The following is a 17,723-nucleotide window of genomic DNA, read 5'->3' as shown; positions in this document are numbered from 1 at the left end:
TTATATATATATATAAAAAATCACAGATGGTCTAAATAAGCGGCTGTTCCGATAAGGCGACGTTCCAAATACAGTCGTCACCACTACATCTTCACGTCAGTATTAGGTACAAGTATTTCTCAAAATCACAATCAGCCGATCAACCCGATCAGTTTTAATTAAAAGAAGATTTTACTTAGATATCTTAATTTTTAAAATAACACTATTCATTTTGATTTAGCGGTCATCGTTTGTCATCAGTGCCAATAGGCGAATGTGCAATGCGACACCAATGAAACGGGTTGAATGACGTCACGTATTCCACGTTTGTAGTTAAAATGGCGTCCTTAGTAAGTATTTTATCAGACAGACTACGTATTATGGTTTCTAATACCGTTTTAGTTGTTATCCAAGCAAGTTTATTTGTTTTATCAAGGTATCATTGCGTTGGGATTCTTAAGGGTTCCATGATGTTCAACCACTAAGAAGGACGCAGTTGAGTTGTATGCTGCTCAAATAGCTCCAAAGAACAATTTCCCAGAGAGTGAAGATTGTGAAGAACGGACTGAATGAACCGGTGACAGTGACAGTTGAGTTTAATCCAGCCCGAGTCCGAGTAGATTAGATCAGTTTTCTGTTTGATGCCAACTTGATTGGGGGCTTATTATTTTCAAAATATCATCATAGTTTACAGTTTAATATTTTTCTGAATCTGACTCAGGCCACAAGACTTTCAGACGTCGGTTGAGAAAATCGGATGTAGACTGTCGTATCAGTATACATACTACAGTATCAGTATCTATTCCAGTTTTTGAGGCTGAGGAGAGGAGATAGATACAACTGACCTTTATTAGGCGAACTAGTTGAGAGTCAGTAAAAAGCGTCGATTCACTATGGGCTATGTCAGACTATGTTATTTATATGGTGGCGTTTTTATGCACCTCCGTTGGAGGTGTACAAAACTAAAAACGCACCGTTTTTATGCACCTCCGTTGGCGGTGATGGTAAATTAATGAAAATGTTGCTGCTTACGTTCATGAGGTTTAAATAGTTTTAAATTGTAGCTTAGCACGCTGCTTAGTGATTACCGATGTACGTTTATACAATGATAATAAATTAAAGAATAATAACAATAAATTTAAAAATCAAAAGTAAAAAGAAACATGGCACACAAATACTGATCTCAAATAAATAAATAATCAAAGTTTTTAAAAAAACATGATTAAAAGGTTTTGAAAAACAAAACAAAAAAAAAAAAAAAGAAAGAAAAAAAAAAATGTCTTTCTCAATAAAGTAAACTTAAAAATTTTTTGTCTATGATGGGAATCGAACCCAATATGTTTAAGGTTAGAGTCTGACAACTTGTCCACTGCGCTACAGAGCCACCCGACTGTTCATCACATTTAATAAGGTCTTTCTAAAACATTATTTTACCTTCAATGCAACTTCTATTTTCTGGTTTTATATTTCGATTTTTAAAGTTATTATTATTTTTATAGAAATTTATTAACAAACGCATTTTACAGATGTCACAATATAACTTTTGCCATGTCCAAATACAAAAACACAATATCGCTGATGAAATTGGGTGGGATGCGCATGCGTGACGGAGGTGTATAAAAACGATCCGTTAAAATACACCGTCAACGGAGGTGCATAAAAACACTACGTATTTATATTAGAGAGGTCTTCTCAAAATGACACAGACACCCCCTCATTTAGGCTACTAATACTAATAATAATAAAATAGGAAGATCAAAGTTTAGACTATTAATAATATTTAATATTAATTTTAATCTCTATTAAAATTTATTTACATGTTTCAACTTTTTTGCAACTATTAATTCTTCTTCTTCTTCTTCTTCTTATTATTATTACTATTATTATTATTATTATTATTATTATTATATTATTATTATTATTATTATATTATTATTATTATTATTTTTATTATTCTAAAACATATTATTAATATTATTATATATTATTATTATTATTATTATTATTATTATTATTATTATTTTTATATTATTATTATTATTATTATTATTATTATTATTCTAAAACATATTATTATATATTTATTATTATTATTATTATTATTATTATTATTATTATTATTATTATTATTATTATTATTATTATTATTATTATTATTATTATTAATATATTATTATATCATCTTAACGGATCATTTTTATGCTCCGCCATTGCACATCTGTGTAATCCATGCTATTCATTATGATGATGTGTTTCCGTATTTGGACATGGCAAAAGTTATATTGTGACATCTGTATGTGTCTTTGTTAATAGAAAAATTATAAAACAAGAAGTGCTGACGAAATGCAGCCGAAATTTATAACCACAAAATAGAAGATGCCTTGAAGGTAAAATAATTTTCAAGAAAAAGTTGATTAAATATCATGAATTGCCAGGAGGCTCCGTAGCACAGTCGTTAAGCTTTGAGACACTAACCTTGACGGTACTGGGGTCGATTCCCATTTTGGACAATTAATTAACAAAATTTTTTTTATTGTTATAGTTATTATCTAGATATGTTTTTAATACTTCGAATGAATTATTATTATTATTATTATTATTATTATTATTATTATTATTATTATTATTATTATTATTATTATTATTATTATTATTATAATATAATTATTATAAAAAAAACAACAACATTGGTACCATTGTAATCGACATGCACTTATAAGTTTGATTACCCAATTTATTATAATTATAGGCTCAAAGTTGTAACAGAAATTTTTAAAAATGACGCAAAATATTGTCCATTTCAACAATGTTAAACTAGGCCCATAACATAATTGCATTAGGATGTGAGACCTGCATATGTAATCATCGATTATCATTTTTTAATACTTAATCATCATCATCATCAGTATTTGTTTACCTCATTTTTAATTTTGTCTTGTTTTGTTTGTTTTCTTTTGTTGTTTTTAAACTTTTTATCATGTTTTTAAAAAATTTAAAAATTATTTATTTATTTATATTTTGGTCATTGTCATCAGTCCCATGTTTCTTTTCCCCTTTGATCTTTTAAAATTATTATTTAATTACTACCTTTGTATCAACATACATCGGCAATCACTAAGCAGCATGCTAAATTACAATCTAAAAATTATCTAAACCTCATAGACGTAGATGAGTCTATTCACAGCAGAAAAAATTTTAAAAGAAGAGAAGCCTATTTTTTCTGTAGGTCTATTTTTACACTGCTCGTTTACACCCCTAACAGCAGTGCATAGAAATGGTGGGTTATTTTTACACCTCAAAATGAGGTGCATAAAGACGGTGTGCTATTTTCCACCTCTAACGGAGGTGCATAAAAACTCCACAGTATTATTATTATTATTATTATCATTATTATTATTATTTTTATTATTATTATTATTATTATTATTATTATTATTATTATTATTATTATTATTATTATTATTATTATTATTATTATTATAATTGTTATATGTTTTGTAGAAAACAACAGAATTTTAGCCAAATACAGCTGTGTTTTTCTCTCTAATGTCATCTCCCCAGATGCTTCTCTACATAACTTTGCTGTCAATATGGAGTTTAACAGACTCCTTTTATCTTCCTGGTGTTGCTCCGTCTGAGTTCCAGAAAGGGGATGTAGTTAATGTGAAGGTATGAAATTGACAGGAGTTCATTGTTAGTCTTAATACTAAAACAGAGAGGTGTCTGTCAAGGTAAATACAGTCACTTCTCTGTAACTCCACGGGTTTTGATAGCTCAGTTGCTGGGTGGGGTTCCTGGCGTCCCATTGTGGGCAGGGTGGCACTTACAACAGTCTCCTCTATCCCCTCATAGCTGTTTTTTAATTTGCTTTCTTTCTTTGTCTTGGAATGAGATTTTTCCTGGCCCTGGCCGGAGTCCTTGGCTGGGAGGGAAACAGTAAAATGCATAGTTATTGTTTTGGGAGATGGTAGTTTTTTTCTTGTAAATCTTCTCTCTGTTATGTATTATTATATTTGTTATTTTGAATGTATAATGTAAGCATTTGAGTGTATTCCTCTTTGTTGGATCTTGTGCTGGTGTCCGGATGAGACTTGTAGGTGATCTCAAACTAAGTACATTGATGGTATGCTCTTGGCATCTACATCTGATCCCTATTTAAATTTGTTCCCAGTTTCCCTTTGTCTTACTTTTTCTTGTAATTCTAGAATTTGACTATACCATTTTACTCGCGCTGATATAATCTAAATGTGTTGCAAGTGCCTTAAAACTCTTAAAAACAAACAAAACAATAGCTCAGTTGGTAGCGCACTCCCTTCACACGCAAAGGGACTGAGTTGGATCTCGGGTGAAGTTGAGATTTTTTTCTGACACCCTTGTCCACCCAGCAGTGATTAGCTAGTTGGGTCTGTAAGATTACTTAGCGATAGACTAATGTCCTATCCAAAGGTTAAAAAGCAGTTGCTATTGTCCATTTCGCGCTATAGAAATCAGGATAAACTTTGCTCCATGGGCCTAATGACTCTTTTTTTAAGGATTTCAAATTGTTTTACATAATGAGATTGCAATTCAAATTGAATATTATGAATCAATTTAATGTGCCCAAGATATTACAGAAATGTAGATCAAGTGCATTTTGCGTATTAAATGAGTCTACAACTAATGTTATTCATCACGGGAAAGACACAACAACAAAAAATCAACCAGCGTATTTTGTATTTATTACTTCTATCCTTTTCTTTTTCATTTCTCAAGATAATCTTTCTTTTTTTGTCCATCATTTTTATATTCATGACTTTTGGTATTTTGGCTTTTTATTTATTTATTGATTTTCTTTTGATTAGGCTTTATTAAATTTCAATTTGGCAAGTCAGAATGTGACATTCTATGTCAAAGAATGTCAATAAGGGTACAGGTTTGATGTTGGATTAATTGGGTATTTGAAGGATGTATAAAGTGTATGATTTATTATTAGTGAGTTATGCTTATATGAATCTGTTAAAACCTGAGCAAGCTAAATGTTTCTGTGTTATTAATATTATAATTAATTATGATAACTTTTAACAGAGCAATGGAATGGAATTATTATTATTCAAGGGAAAGACCCATTGCTAGTAAGTAAATCAATTTAAACATAATACCCAGAAATCAATTTTTCTGCAACTCTTTATATGAATTACTTTTTACTTCAATTTTTTTCTTTTAAAAATTTTTTTGATTTTAGGCCGTCAAATTGACAAGTTCAAAAACGCAACTGCCATATGACTACTACTCATTGCCGTTTTGTCACCCTAAGAATGGCATTGTATACAAGACAGAGAACTTGGGTAAGCTGTAGTTGTCAGAACTCAAAATGTCTATAATCAGAATTCCTTCTCACCAGTATAGGTCAAGAATCGATCCTGGAACTCTCTTCAGTCAATTGGAAAAAAGGGAAAGTTTACAAAGAGAAAAATAGGATAAGCCAAATGCTCCACTCCAAGTGCTATTTTGAGTGTGGCAATTTCCCGTCCATCCTCCCACACCACAAAGCATTGTCGATTTGCAAACTTTACTTTTAGTAGCTCTCCTTATGTGATTTGATCCAGCAAGTTAAAGAATGTCTGTAGTTCTACAAAGTGTTGACTCGCTGTTTTCTCTCGACAATGCAAAATTTGAAATAGTTTTCTTGTGCTGAATGAAACTATGATTTTATGATGTCAAAGTAAGTTGAAAAGGGGTTTTGTTTAAATCTTTACTCGACTTTTGATTTATGGATTAACTGCTGACAGTTCTTTCAAGTGTTAATCTAGTTTGCCTCAATTTCAAAGTACCAGAAGTTTATGTCGGTCATTCAGTTGACCTTTAAATTATTGAGAGTGGTGTAAAAAAAGCAATTTGAGTTTGAAAAAAGTTCTGGATATTGTATTTTCCAGCATTTTACAGGTCTGATTTGAATGGAATAATGGATTTTTAAAAATTATTTGAAATGAAATCATAATGAAGAACAATTTAATATGCTCAATCAAAGTATTTGGTGTGGATTAAAATTTTTGATCAACATTTTAAAGATGTACGATTAAAATTGACAGAATAGATTTTTAAAATCTTTCACCTTTTGCTGGAATCACCTTAATTTTCAATAATTTAATGACAGGGTTTCCAAGTTCTTTTTAGGGATAAGTTTGGTTGTCGATAAAACCTGTTTCATCAGTAAATATTTGATGGACAGAAATATCTCCTTACATCATTTATCTTAGTAAGAATGTCTGATCCAATTTTTTGTGTGTGTGTGTGTGCATGTACCTGCATTTTGGTATTGTAAACAGAGCATCGGAAGTCATTTGTATATAGAACAGATGTGGAGTATATGATTTGCGTCATTATAATTATGATTAAGTCTGTTGATGTATTTTAGTGGTAACTTAATAAATAAAAATGATCATAATCATGATCACATATATAATTTCTACATATTCTTATTTGTATTTTCTGCAGGTGAGGTCTTAAGAGGTGATCGCATTGTGAACACTCCTTATTATGTGAGTTTGCACTCTCTTCGCTCTCTCACTTATTATAATTTATGTTTGACTCCATAGGAAACTTTGAACTGGCAACTGAGCAATTTCTAGAAATTTTGATTTTATCATCGGTGTCAAGTTTTATGTTGATGATTAAAAAAAAAGATTTGTATTTTAGAAAATTGTAATTTTGAATTGATCTGTTAATTCTTCATGAAAGAAGCATTTAAGTATTTCAAATTCCCTGTGGATTTAGATTTTACATTAGAAAACAATGTATTAGTTCCAATTTTTAATCCCAATTTTCTTGATTATTAGATTTTTATTGTGATCAGTCTAAATGATTAAATGAGCTTCTACTATTGATGAAAAAATGAAATAGATTGTAAAATACTCATATGTCCATTGAGCTTAAATGTTTTTTTTCCTCTTTAAAAAAAAAATAACAGATGACAATGGCCGAGGACAAAGAATGTCTAACTCTATGTCAAGGAGGTGACAAAACCTATAAGCCCATCAAGTTGAGCCAGATCCAAAGCCAAGCCTTTATTGAAAAAATCAAGCGGGATTATTATGTTCATTTGTAAGTAAAGTTATTCCTCGTGAGAATGTTTATGTTTGTAGAATTGTGTTGTGCGTTGCACTGATTAACTTTCTGTCGTGTCTCAATAAAGTTTAAAGTGTCTAATTCAGATGCATTGTTTAGTATTTTGTTAATTTTTGAATCTTTTATATTCATTTTTGTACATTAAACATAACTTCATTTATTATTATTTTTTTGAGGAGGATGAAATGCCAGTATATTTCCGAGTATGTTTCATAAGGTCAAACATATCCATCTACTCATCAACCTAATTATTTCTGGGCATACAGCAGGGTTTGAAGAAATCTAGACTGAATCCGTGACTAATATTTTTCCTGTACTTTTTAGTAAAATGCTGTTGCAACTTAATTTTAATCAGGATAATTTGGGCCCCCAATGAGGAAGTTGACTTTCAGTTCTTTCAATTGTGATGATGGTCTCATACAGTATCATAAACTCTGATTTGAGCCTGGGCAGTTGTCGAATAGGATAACAATTTTATGCTCTTGCTTTGCTTGATAAAGGTTTTCTCGGTAGGACAGTTTCTTCATCTTCATAATCGGATCAGATATTCTTGTCATTTCAGCATCTATTCCATCAATGGAGAAAGATATCATTGATTCATTAACTTACAATTACATTGGCTGTCATTGGTCCCATCATCAAGATAACATTGGTCACAAACCTTGCATTTTCATTGTCTTACATTTTGTGTGAGGCTGGATATTGTTGAACAATTATCTTGTTTTTGTTTGCTCTAGCTCTTTTATTGTTCTTATCGATGGGTAGTTTTGTCTGTCAGATCTGATTGAAAGCGCCTTTCGACTGACTGGACCGTCACTTTAAAAAAAAATCCATTTGTGATTAAAATTAATAATTTTATCAGTCCAAGAGGGAATTGTTGCAGTTTGCATTGAGGGAATCATTGAAATTTTTTTTGAGTCTAAACCTGCTATGTGAATATAAGAAACCTTTTACTTTGCTTTTCAATTTTTGTTCTCAGGATAACTGACAATCTTCCGTGTGCTACTCATATAAAGATGCCGGATGGCCAAAACCTGTATGAAAATGGTTATAGACTTGGTTATGTCCGTGGAAATGAGGTAGGTTATCTAAGCATATAGGGATCTTTTGTGTATTACATTCAAAGGCTTCTTTGATTTTAGTCTCAAAATAACAGAGGCATTAATAGATCATGAGCTGTCAACTTACATTTTTCTCAGGCTTTCCTAATCTTTTAATTTAATAAAATTTCTTTTTCTTGACATCTAAGTTGCTTATAATAGCTATGCTTTAAGTTAAGAAGTAATAGAAAACCCTGTTTAAAAAAAAAAAGAAGACAGCTATTTAATAACATGGCATAGATCTCTTTCATCATCCTAGTTCGTTTCTTAGGTTCTGCTAGATTCCTTCTTTAAAGAATAAATTTCCTATAGTCTTTGAGAACTGGAAAATAGCTCTTTCTTTGTATTAAGTTATGATAAACCCTTATCAATCTTTTTTTTTTTTAGCTTAATTCACTCTTTTTTTTGTGTGTGAAGTTTACCTCAAATGTAACTTTTGCCTCCTCCTCAGGTATATCTCAATAACCACTTAGAATTTATTTTGAGGTACCATGAAAGAGAACAGTAAGTTGAGATTTTTAAATAAATTCTTATTTCTTTTTAATTTTAAAGATTTGTCTCAGTCATGCTTATACCTGGACAAGAGTTATAGATTGAACTCTCATCCATTAATTAGCTGCAACAGCTTCATCCTAATATAATTCCATATATTCTCATTGTATAAATATAAAAATAAATCAAGTCAGATTCTACCGTCAGAGATCCAACTTATAGCTTTCTTTATTTTTCATAGGGGTGTCTACAGAGTGGTCGGGTTTGAAGTGAGACCCAAAAGGTAAGTTCTATTATTTTGAATATTCATATTATAAAGACATCAAAAAGGTTTTATGATGAAGATTTATGATTTTGATCTCTGGATTTTTTGTAACATTCAATTCCAATACGAATTAGCACATCTTAATACTCACATTGACTCAGTATATGCAACTAAGTGAACATTTACAAGAATGTGCACAACTGAACTTGAATTTTGAAATTTATATTTGATCTTTTACATACAGTTCTGTGCTTATATTTCTACCATCAGAGTCATTAAGGGCTCCATAATATTATTACTCTTGTATATGGAGGTAAAGTTTTCTCCTCAACCATTAGTATCATTATGTTATCTATAACTGTTTTTTTTTTATTACAAGGATGTTAAAATGATAATTTGGATACACGTTTTAAGTTTTCCGAGCACTATTTAATGTGAGAGTGAGCAAGATGATGAAAATTGAATCTATAGAACAGTAAAGGAAGGTGCCCCAAACGTAAACAAGGTCTAGAAGCACGTGGCAGACCACATGTTCCTGTCTTGACAGCTCACGTTCCAATGTAAATTATAGAAAAAAATAACCTTTAAAATTTGGCTGTTATGTGGCAAAAGAAACACATATTCATAAATACTCGATCACGCGTCAAATAATATCTAAATATTGATTTTTTATTAAACAAATCGTAAAATTTATCAAAAATTACTGTCGGTCTATTTTTAGACCACGGTCAATCTCATTCTCCAAAATCAATGCGCTTGTGTGAACAAAACAAGAACTATTTGAAATCTGGTTTTCGGAATAATTTAGCCATATACAAAGAATTTAAATAAATAACTATTTTATTTGTACGTATTTGTTTTTAACTGACTGAGTATTATCTACAATTTGAACGACAAAAACGGGAGACCTGTTTTGTGCGCAACGTTGTCCGGCTGCTAAAGTTCCTAATCACCAGAAAAGAATGGCAGTCCAACTCATGCAAAGGTAAGATGCCAATTTCAGTGTTTGAGTTTGTAATTTGTATCGATTGGTTTTGAGAGAAGGAAACGATTTAGTTCAATGTTAATCCATAATAGCGTTCGGGTATTTAACTTTGGATGTCTCACCGGCATAATTTTAGAATGCTTTGTTTATTTGTTTTCATTTCACTTCGCAATTTGACTGCTGTCAGTCATTACAAATTACAGTTACAGTTACAGTACAGCTTCACTCGCCGATTCTCACTTACAGAGTTTACGTTTCCTTCACTCATGTCTGCTTCATGCTCATTCAGTGAGTGATTCGAATACTACTCTGTGAGAGAACACACTTTTCGTAATTTATGACATTTTATGGGTAACGTTTACAGTCTAGAACGTGTGTCAGTGTCAGCGTCAGTCATAACTTGACCGAAAAACAAAACAGAAAGGAACAAAAAAAAGAGCAGACACCCCCCTCCTCAGTAGTTGAAATCTCAACAAAAGTTGTTTTTTTAAATCCTCATCTTTCGTGGCGCGTAGCTTTCACCGCTTGTCATATTTTATTGACTCTCGCTCTTTCCTGACCTGATAATAATAATAGATTTCGAAACAGTCTTCATTCTCTCATTATCTATTCATGACTGGAACTGGAAAAGGAACAAGACAAAGGGTCTCTGCCACCGATTTTCAATATCTTGTGTTGTTTGAGGGATTTAAGTTGGTAGCCGTTTTTGCCACATAAGACTTGTTGTTATTGTTTTTGCTGAGAGTCGATGGGATAAGGAATGGCAGAGAGGGAGGAAGGGGTGAAAAAATGAGAATGTCTGGGAAAAGAAAATGTCCCACTCAACCCCTTCTCGCATCTTTGATATTTGGCAGGTGTCAAACTACATGTATGACGTTTTGGATCTTCCAAGCCGTTTCGCCTTATTTGGTCGGTAGCTCTGTGAAAGAAAACATACAATTGTAAAATGCAGGGAGTGCGGTCTGATATTTTCGTCGTCGCTATGATTATTCCCAGACAGGGTCTGCCAATAACGAAAATTGGTTATTCCCAGACCGATAGAGGAAAAAAAAAAACAATATTTTTTTATTTAAAAAAAAAATAAAAACAATTTAAGAAATTCATGCTCAGAAACGGAACAAGGCCAAACAAAAAAGGATAAAAGAATAGACTCGCTCCAAAAAAAAAAAAAGATTTTTTAAAAAAAGGGGGGGGGGGGGGGGGGGGGTGGGGGGAGAGCGATTGAATGAATCTGTGCAGCTAAAATGAGCAACGAGTTTCCCTTGGCTCAAGAGGAATGAAAATGAAAAAAACTGTGTTTAAGTTTTTGTATGAGTGTTGTGGGGGGTCGTGGGGTTTTGTTACAGTTTTATACTTATAGATAGAATGCGGTTGGCCAAGGAGTTCACAACATTGCCATCCGGAAGTATAACGGACCAACACACAAACTCTGTGTAACCATGAACTTTTATAGTCTGGTTAATACAGTTTAGTGAGAACAACTCACAAACGCGGATGGCAAAAACAATAACAAAGGCCTGAGTGACGTCATCTGCATACTATCTATACACATCCCTGTTAGTTCAATCTATTTTGGGGGTAATGATCAAGTGGGGCCTGGTCCCACAACTCTTTACGGATTTACCTTGGATTGAAATGAAAACTAAACCTCTCTGATTACTTTAGATTACCTAATTTTATTTCATACGTTTTTTTATGAAGAAGAAGCTTTTTAGGATTTTGTAATTCATAGGAAACACCATGATATGTGACATGATGTCTTATCTAAATTTTGCCTGAGGAATGATAAGCCAACAATTTTGAAAAGCTCTCTCTATTGATCGAATTATCAAAAATTTTATTTGTGATCAGATATTTTATTTGACTTTAAAGTGAAATCTAGAGGCATTAAAAAATATTCAATGTTTATTAGACTTTTCTTATGTGATCAAAAGTTAAATACAGGAAATACTGATCAAATGAGTTCACCAGAAGGTAAATAAAAGCCCATTTTTTAAAAGCTAATCGACATTGGTTATGTAATCTTGCCTTCATGATCATAAATCTCTGATAAAATTAGACCTGACACAACGGTTTTAGTTTTAACAACCTAGTGGTATCTGAGTTCCAGGTCCATTATGTTTTCTAATGTTTTTATTGAATATAAGCAAACCATTAAGAAATAGGTCATGTCTATATATTCAACATTGAATGGTATTTCTTCTTACATTGAAATAAGTGGTTCTTTAGAGTAATAAGGCTCATGGAACTGGAGTTATTCCTGTTTCTGTAACATGAAGCAACAGACCTTAAATAGTGCTTGATAACTTTCTTTAAACAATAAATGGTATTTCATCTTACTTTGAAATAATTGGTCCTTTAGAGTCATAAGGCTCATGGAACTGGAGTTTTTCCTGTAACATGAAGCAACAGACTGTAACAAGTGCTTGATGAACTCTGAATAAGTTGCACATTTACATTTTACTTGTAGAGTTAGATCCAGTTATTCATTCAAACATTGCTATCTTAATTTCAAATTGGCATTTAATTAATAATAATAAATATAAAGTTAAATAAATCCAATGATAATAATTGATAAAATAAGATAATTATAACTTTTATTCATTGGTTGGTCCATATGAATTTTACTTTATGATTTTGTGTGAGATGATATTGCTTTTTATGGGACCATGGGAAAATGGTTTAGGATGCCATGCTTATCTTTTTTTTTCAGATCTAAATAACATTACAACAAGAATGAGTCTCTGCATTCCTTTAATTGTTCTGGAAGCATTGGCCTGCCTATACCATGGGAATTAAACAATTTATATTCAGGAAGAAGTATCATTATTATTATTATTATCATCATCATCATCATTGAGTCATATCCTTCAAGATTATCAAAATGGCTTTCATTTGTTACTGTATCTTATAGAGTTCCTCATATATCATTATGGACCCTTCTATGTTTTTTTAATGGAATTAATGTTTTTATTCTATATTCTTCATAAAACCTCTCAGCTTTATTGACCTACCAAGTATAATCTAGAGACTAGAGAGCGGTGATTGAGAGAACAGGACCATATTTTGCTTTCGAGCGTTTCTTAATTTTAAAAGCAGCTTACTGTAGTTTGTAAAGATTTTAAAAAACTTTTTTCTAATGACAGCGTCTAATACACGTTAAAACCAATGCATTTCTATCCCGTTGTAATTTTTGGCAGTGGTATCTCCATTTTAATGGTATTGGCTCCTGTTTCTTTATACAAATGCCCTGTGAGCTTGTTATACACTCGAAAGAAACATTTACATAGGGAAGTCAAGAAGAATATAGCAAAAGAAACCTGCTTCCTTGGTTATGAATAAGAAATTTAAAAAGAAATAGGCAAATATCTCTTTATCTTGTCTACCATTTAACTTTCTAATTATTTTTAAAAGTTTATTATATCCTTTTCTATATTTATAATTTAATTTATCAACAAGATAAGAGTACTGATGAATCTATTTATGTAGCTGATTTGTAATGGTAGTAGAATTTGATAGATGGGACCATGTGATGTTGCATATCAGAACCTTTCTTAATCAAAGCTTTTGCTAAGGCTCTTAAATCACAGATTTAAAAAAATGGAACTCCACAGTTTCAGTAATAATTATCAATTTTCTTTATTTTTTTTCTTTCTCTTTCACAGGATGAGAATACAAGCATACCTTTATAATGGAGAAACATCTTATCTATATTTTTAAAAATGATTTTCAGTTTGAATAACATGAATATGAATGAAATGACAATAAAAGTGATATAAATTTATAATCTGCTTTTAATTTATTTCGATTTCACAAGTTGTGTTATGGCCCTCAGATACGGCAGGACGGGTGAGACTGAGAACCAGTCCTCACAATAGCACTAGAGGTCTTGTATGCAAGATGTGATTTCCATTGATGCAGTTTAAAGACTGTCCTGTTTTATTCATTCTGGTGCACGCTGTAGGTTTTTTGGGGTTTTTTTTTTTGTTTCTTGTTTTAAAGAAAGATTCTTTGGGCTTTTTTCTTCAATCTAAGACTTGATTGAATTCTGACTCAATGCAAATCAACTTTGTTCCAACTCCAACTCCTCAATTTCAAATTACAATGAACTTGTGCGCCCTTCCTTCTCTGTTAACCTACAGGTTATTGGATATGTAAGTTTAATACATTTACGTCTACCACAATGATAGACTAGCAATTTATCTAAATATCTTGCATTCGTCTTTTGTAATAACTTTTCATTCTGGGTTACACATGAAAGTTAGCAATGCCGGGTTACAAAAGTATTTTGATATTAAAAAGATCATCATCCTAACATTCTAATCTTAATCTTTGTCATCTTACTTTTTTTTTTATATGTTGCCAGGTGTAAGACTTATTAATTTTGCAAGTCATCATCATCATAGCTTGTCGCACCAACACCAAACTCACTCCACAGCATTGGGGAGCAGACTCTTAGGTCATGGTCAGTGCAGCTGAGCCCATCCTGGCATTCTCTAAGGATGTCTGCTCTGGGCATTCACATGTACACAAGCTAGTCTCAGCCAGCCCCCACTTTTTCATGCCACCAGTTGTTCTCACAAGTTTTGCCCGTGCTGTGTTCAGTGTTACCAATTCATTCCTGGGGAGCTCGGTTCCGTAGGACAGTTCTTCTCTCGGATCTCCAACAGCTTCATTTGCATGATTGTCCCACTCTGTGTGGAAATCCTGTATACAGCTGCATGGTCAGGGTTGATGCTTTCTTCCGTCATGAAGCTCTTTCTCGACTTCAGTCTACTTTTTATTGGGCTGTGGTCATGTTGGGGGTGCCTTGGGTCCATTTTCTGTTTATATTTCTGGGCTTTGGAAGCAGTGGCTCTTCGAATGTGGGGAGGTGCAATGCCAGCCAGCCGATGGAGGACTGGAACTGCAGTCGGTTTCAAGTTACTCTAATGATCCGGCAGGTGTTATTTTGACATGGCAGGATCTTACTCAGACTGGTGAGACCTTTTCGGCTGTTGAATAGCAGAGGGCTAGTATGGTTGTCCTGACTGTTTTCTGATCTGCTCCCCGTGTAAGTTTTTCTTCTCTTTTCTTAGGAAGTTGTTTCTTTTGGCCACCTTTGCTTTTGTTTTCTTTGCGTTCTGAGAAAAGGACATTGTGCGGTTTACGGTAACACCGAGGTACACGGGGAATGTGTTGTTCTCCAATATGTCCCCATTCCAGGAGATGTTCAGTTTCCTGTTTTCTTTAGACTTGGCGGCTCTTTATATGGAAAGCACACTCTTGAGTTTTTCCTGGGTTAGCATTTTGTGAGTTCTTTAAATGTGGGCTCAGAGAGTGGCTCCAGGACATCCGTTAGTCTCTCCTCAATGGTCTTGAAATCAGAGGCCTGGGACGCGAGACACAGATCATCAGCATATAGAAACCCCTGGATGTTCTCGAACTGAGGTTGGTCATTGGTATAAACGTTGAAAAGGATAGGTGCAATTACCGATCCTTGAGGGAGTCCGTTCTTTTGTGATCTGCTTTTCTTCCCATCCATTTCACAAAAAAGTGATGGTTTGACATAAGGGATTTTATTATTGCAACTATTTTTGTGTTACGAGTTACCCTTGCAACCTTTAGGAGCAGTTTCCTGTGATTTACTGTGTCATAGGCAGCTGCCAGGTCCACGAACACAGTTCATGTAATTTGTTTGTTCTCGTAGAGATGACTGATCCTACCTCAATGGCGATTGGTCCGGATTGTGATTTTGGTATGGGGTTGCCGACAGTTTTTGACATGGCTGGAAGACACAAATGCAGGGTCTGGGTTGTAACCTGTTCTCCAGCGAGCGCTTGAAAAGGATGATTCATGCGTCATAGAAGAGTGTCAGATTATATTGGTCAGCCCATTCCTCAACAGTATCTACATCTTCGTTGTTCTCATTGTATCCCCATTTGGTGCTGTGGCTGTTAAAGTCACCTATCACAATCATTGGTTTCTCACTAGTGGTGGATGTAACTGGCCACTTGAATGGCGTTGGTGGAGGTTTGTTGACAGATATCACATTGAAGTGTCTGCCTTCAATTCTGAGAATTTCCACCTCACTTACTGTCATGTCCTGGTTGTATGTCACTATTGATTTGTCTTTGACTTTGATGTAGTTAACGCTACCGTGAATGTTGCTTTCATGTTGTATGACTAAATGCATGCCAGGGATGTTTAGTGCCACGGTCTTGTGCGTCTCTTGTAGACAGAGTTGCGTCGCTGGAGGCCGATTGCTACAACACACACAACACCAACATTTTGCAAGTATCTTTAACACTTTTACCATTAAACGATGATATTGACAACAACAATAATAATAACTATTATTATTATTATTATTATTATTATTATTATTATTATTATTATTATTATTATTATTATTATTATTATTATTATTATTGTTATTAATAATGATATTAGTAGTAGAGGTCTAGTAGTAGAAATAGTAACAGTTGGACCAAGTACATAAATATGAATATTTATACAGCGCATTTCAACAGATTCAGATAGCCGTGAGCAATGCGCTTCACAATGTTTCATATTTATCCCCCCCCCCCCCCCCCCCACTTCAACAAGCCGTATGGAACCATATTTCTTTGTCATACAGCCTGTTAAGCGACCCTTGTGTACTAAACCTGTCACTACCCGTCATTTCTGTAGCCAGATACTCATTCAATCGAGTGGGGTAAGCGGTAAAGTGCCTTAGCCAGGGAAACAACGCGGGGACCACAATTTTTCACGATTAGTCATCCATCCTATTACTGATCACACTTAGCATTGGCATTGCTCGACTTTTGTGACAAGACGAAAACCGTACCGCTGAGCCATACGGTCCGTTAGTTCAGTCTAGTTTTGTGGTATCAGTGGTTATAATACAGTAGTGGTAGTGCAGTTATAGTAGAAGTACGTAGTAGTAGTCTTCTGTTCAAAATGGTCATCTGAGCGAAGAGATAGGAGATAGATTCGAATTTACTCTCTTCATTGCATTGACCGTATGCTTTGACTTTGATCATTTGATACGCTGTAAAAAAAAAAAAAAAAAGTACGGTCCACCTTAACCAAAAACAAGCAACAATCTTAGTTTCCCTGAACATAGATATGGTTTTGTTTACGGGAAGAGGGGGAACCATGATTATGGTTTTCCTACAAAATAAAAGGAGCATTTGGGCTATAAATAATATGATCGTGGCCTCCCTAGCTATCTCAGGCTCGGAGTAAACAGCTGGAATTTATTCACGACCAGCTTCAGTTTGCTGCCTTAGCAACATGTAAACAAAAAGTTGGTTGGATGCGCATGACATTACTAAAGGTCAACTGCAGCATAGTTCGGGTCATTTATAAAAAAAATCTGGGTCACGTTTGACGTCAAATGTTATTGTTTACATATGGGGCACCTTCCTTTACTCTTCTATAGTCCCAACTATGATACAGGTTTTAAATTATATGCTTTATTGAGGAGAATGAATACAGTTTCTTAACTCACTATGCGTTTGATTCCCAGTTCAGTTAAACCATATAGAGTTAAAACAGTAAAAATGTAAAATTTTATAGTTTTGACCATTTAGCTTGAAATTTACTTTTCAATATCTGCCTCAATCCGATGTAATTCCAGATTGAGGCATTGGGTCACATACATAGTTATCAGAAATGAGAACAGTCTAAGATTGGAATTGAAGGGAACAGTCCATTTTGAAGGGGTGTCAATGATTGTTTCTGTAAAATATCTTTTTGGAAATAAAATAAAACCCTTAAAAATTTGCATATTTATCTGGTTTAAAGGGGAAAG

At 33.3% G+C, this 17,723-nt stretch overlaps 1 protein-coding gene and 1 long non-coding RNA gene across 5 annotated transcripts in view; both read left to right on the top strand.

Annotated features, from left to right (window-relative positions):
* Positions 1 to 279: 279 nt before the first annotated feature.
* LOC144972263 (transmembrane 9 superfamily member 4-like) overlaps positions 280 to 17,723 on the top strand; it is a 33,031-nt gene continuing 15,587 nt past the window's right edge. The window contains exons 1-8 of one of the 3 annotated variants that reach the window (XM_078913326.1): positions 280 to 329; positions 3,541 to 3,648; positions 5,201 to 5,303; positions 6,454 to 6,497; positions 6,926 to 7,059; positions 8,063 to 8,162; positions 8,635 to 8,687; positions 8,917 to 8,958. In XM_078913326.1, the coding sequence (XP_078769452.1) occupies positions 318 to 329; positions 3,541 to 3,648; positions 5,201 to 5,303; positions 6,454 to 6,497; positions 6,926 to 7,059; positions 8,063 to 8,162; positions 8,635 to 8,687; positions 8,917 to 8,958 (596 nt within the window). In that variant the 5' untranslated portion in view covers positions 280 to 317. Of the gene's footprint in view, positions 569 to 3,540; positions 3,649 to 5,200; positions 5,304 to 6,453; positions 6,498 to 6,925; positions 7,060 to 8,062; positions 8,163 to 8,634; positions 8,688 to 8,916; positions 8,959 to 17,723 lie in introns of all 3 variants that reach the window. The other 2 variants (XM_078913336.1, XM_078913346.1) reach the window with 2 other exon arrangements.
* LOC144972281 (uncharacterized) lies at positions 9,795 to 13,712 on the top strand. 2 transcript variants are annotated; one of them, XR_013645328.1, is made up of 3 exons: positions 9,795 to 9,925; positions 12,639 to 12,745; positions 13,591 to 13,712. It is a non-coding gene; the product is annotated as an uncharacterized LOC144972281 (long non-coding RNA). The 2 variants fall into 2 exon arrangements; XR_013645330.1 differs by lacking the exon at positions 9,795 to 9,925 and adding an exon at positions 10,090 to 10,213.

Source organism: Berghia stephanieae, chromosome 1 (assembly GCF_034508935.2).
Source record: "Berghia stephanieae isolate SIO BIC M18660-M18661 chromosome 1, UCSD_Bste_1.3, whole genome shotgun sequence".
In the NCBI taxonomy this organism is placed as follows: Eukaryota; Metazoa; Mollusca; class Gastropoda; order Nudibranchia; family Aeolidiidae; genus Berghia; species Berghia stephanieae.
The sequence above is the reverse complement of the archived record's forward strand: the minus strand, read 5'-3'. Positions and strand labels throughout refer to the sequence as shown.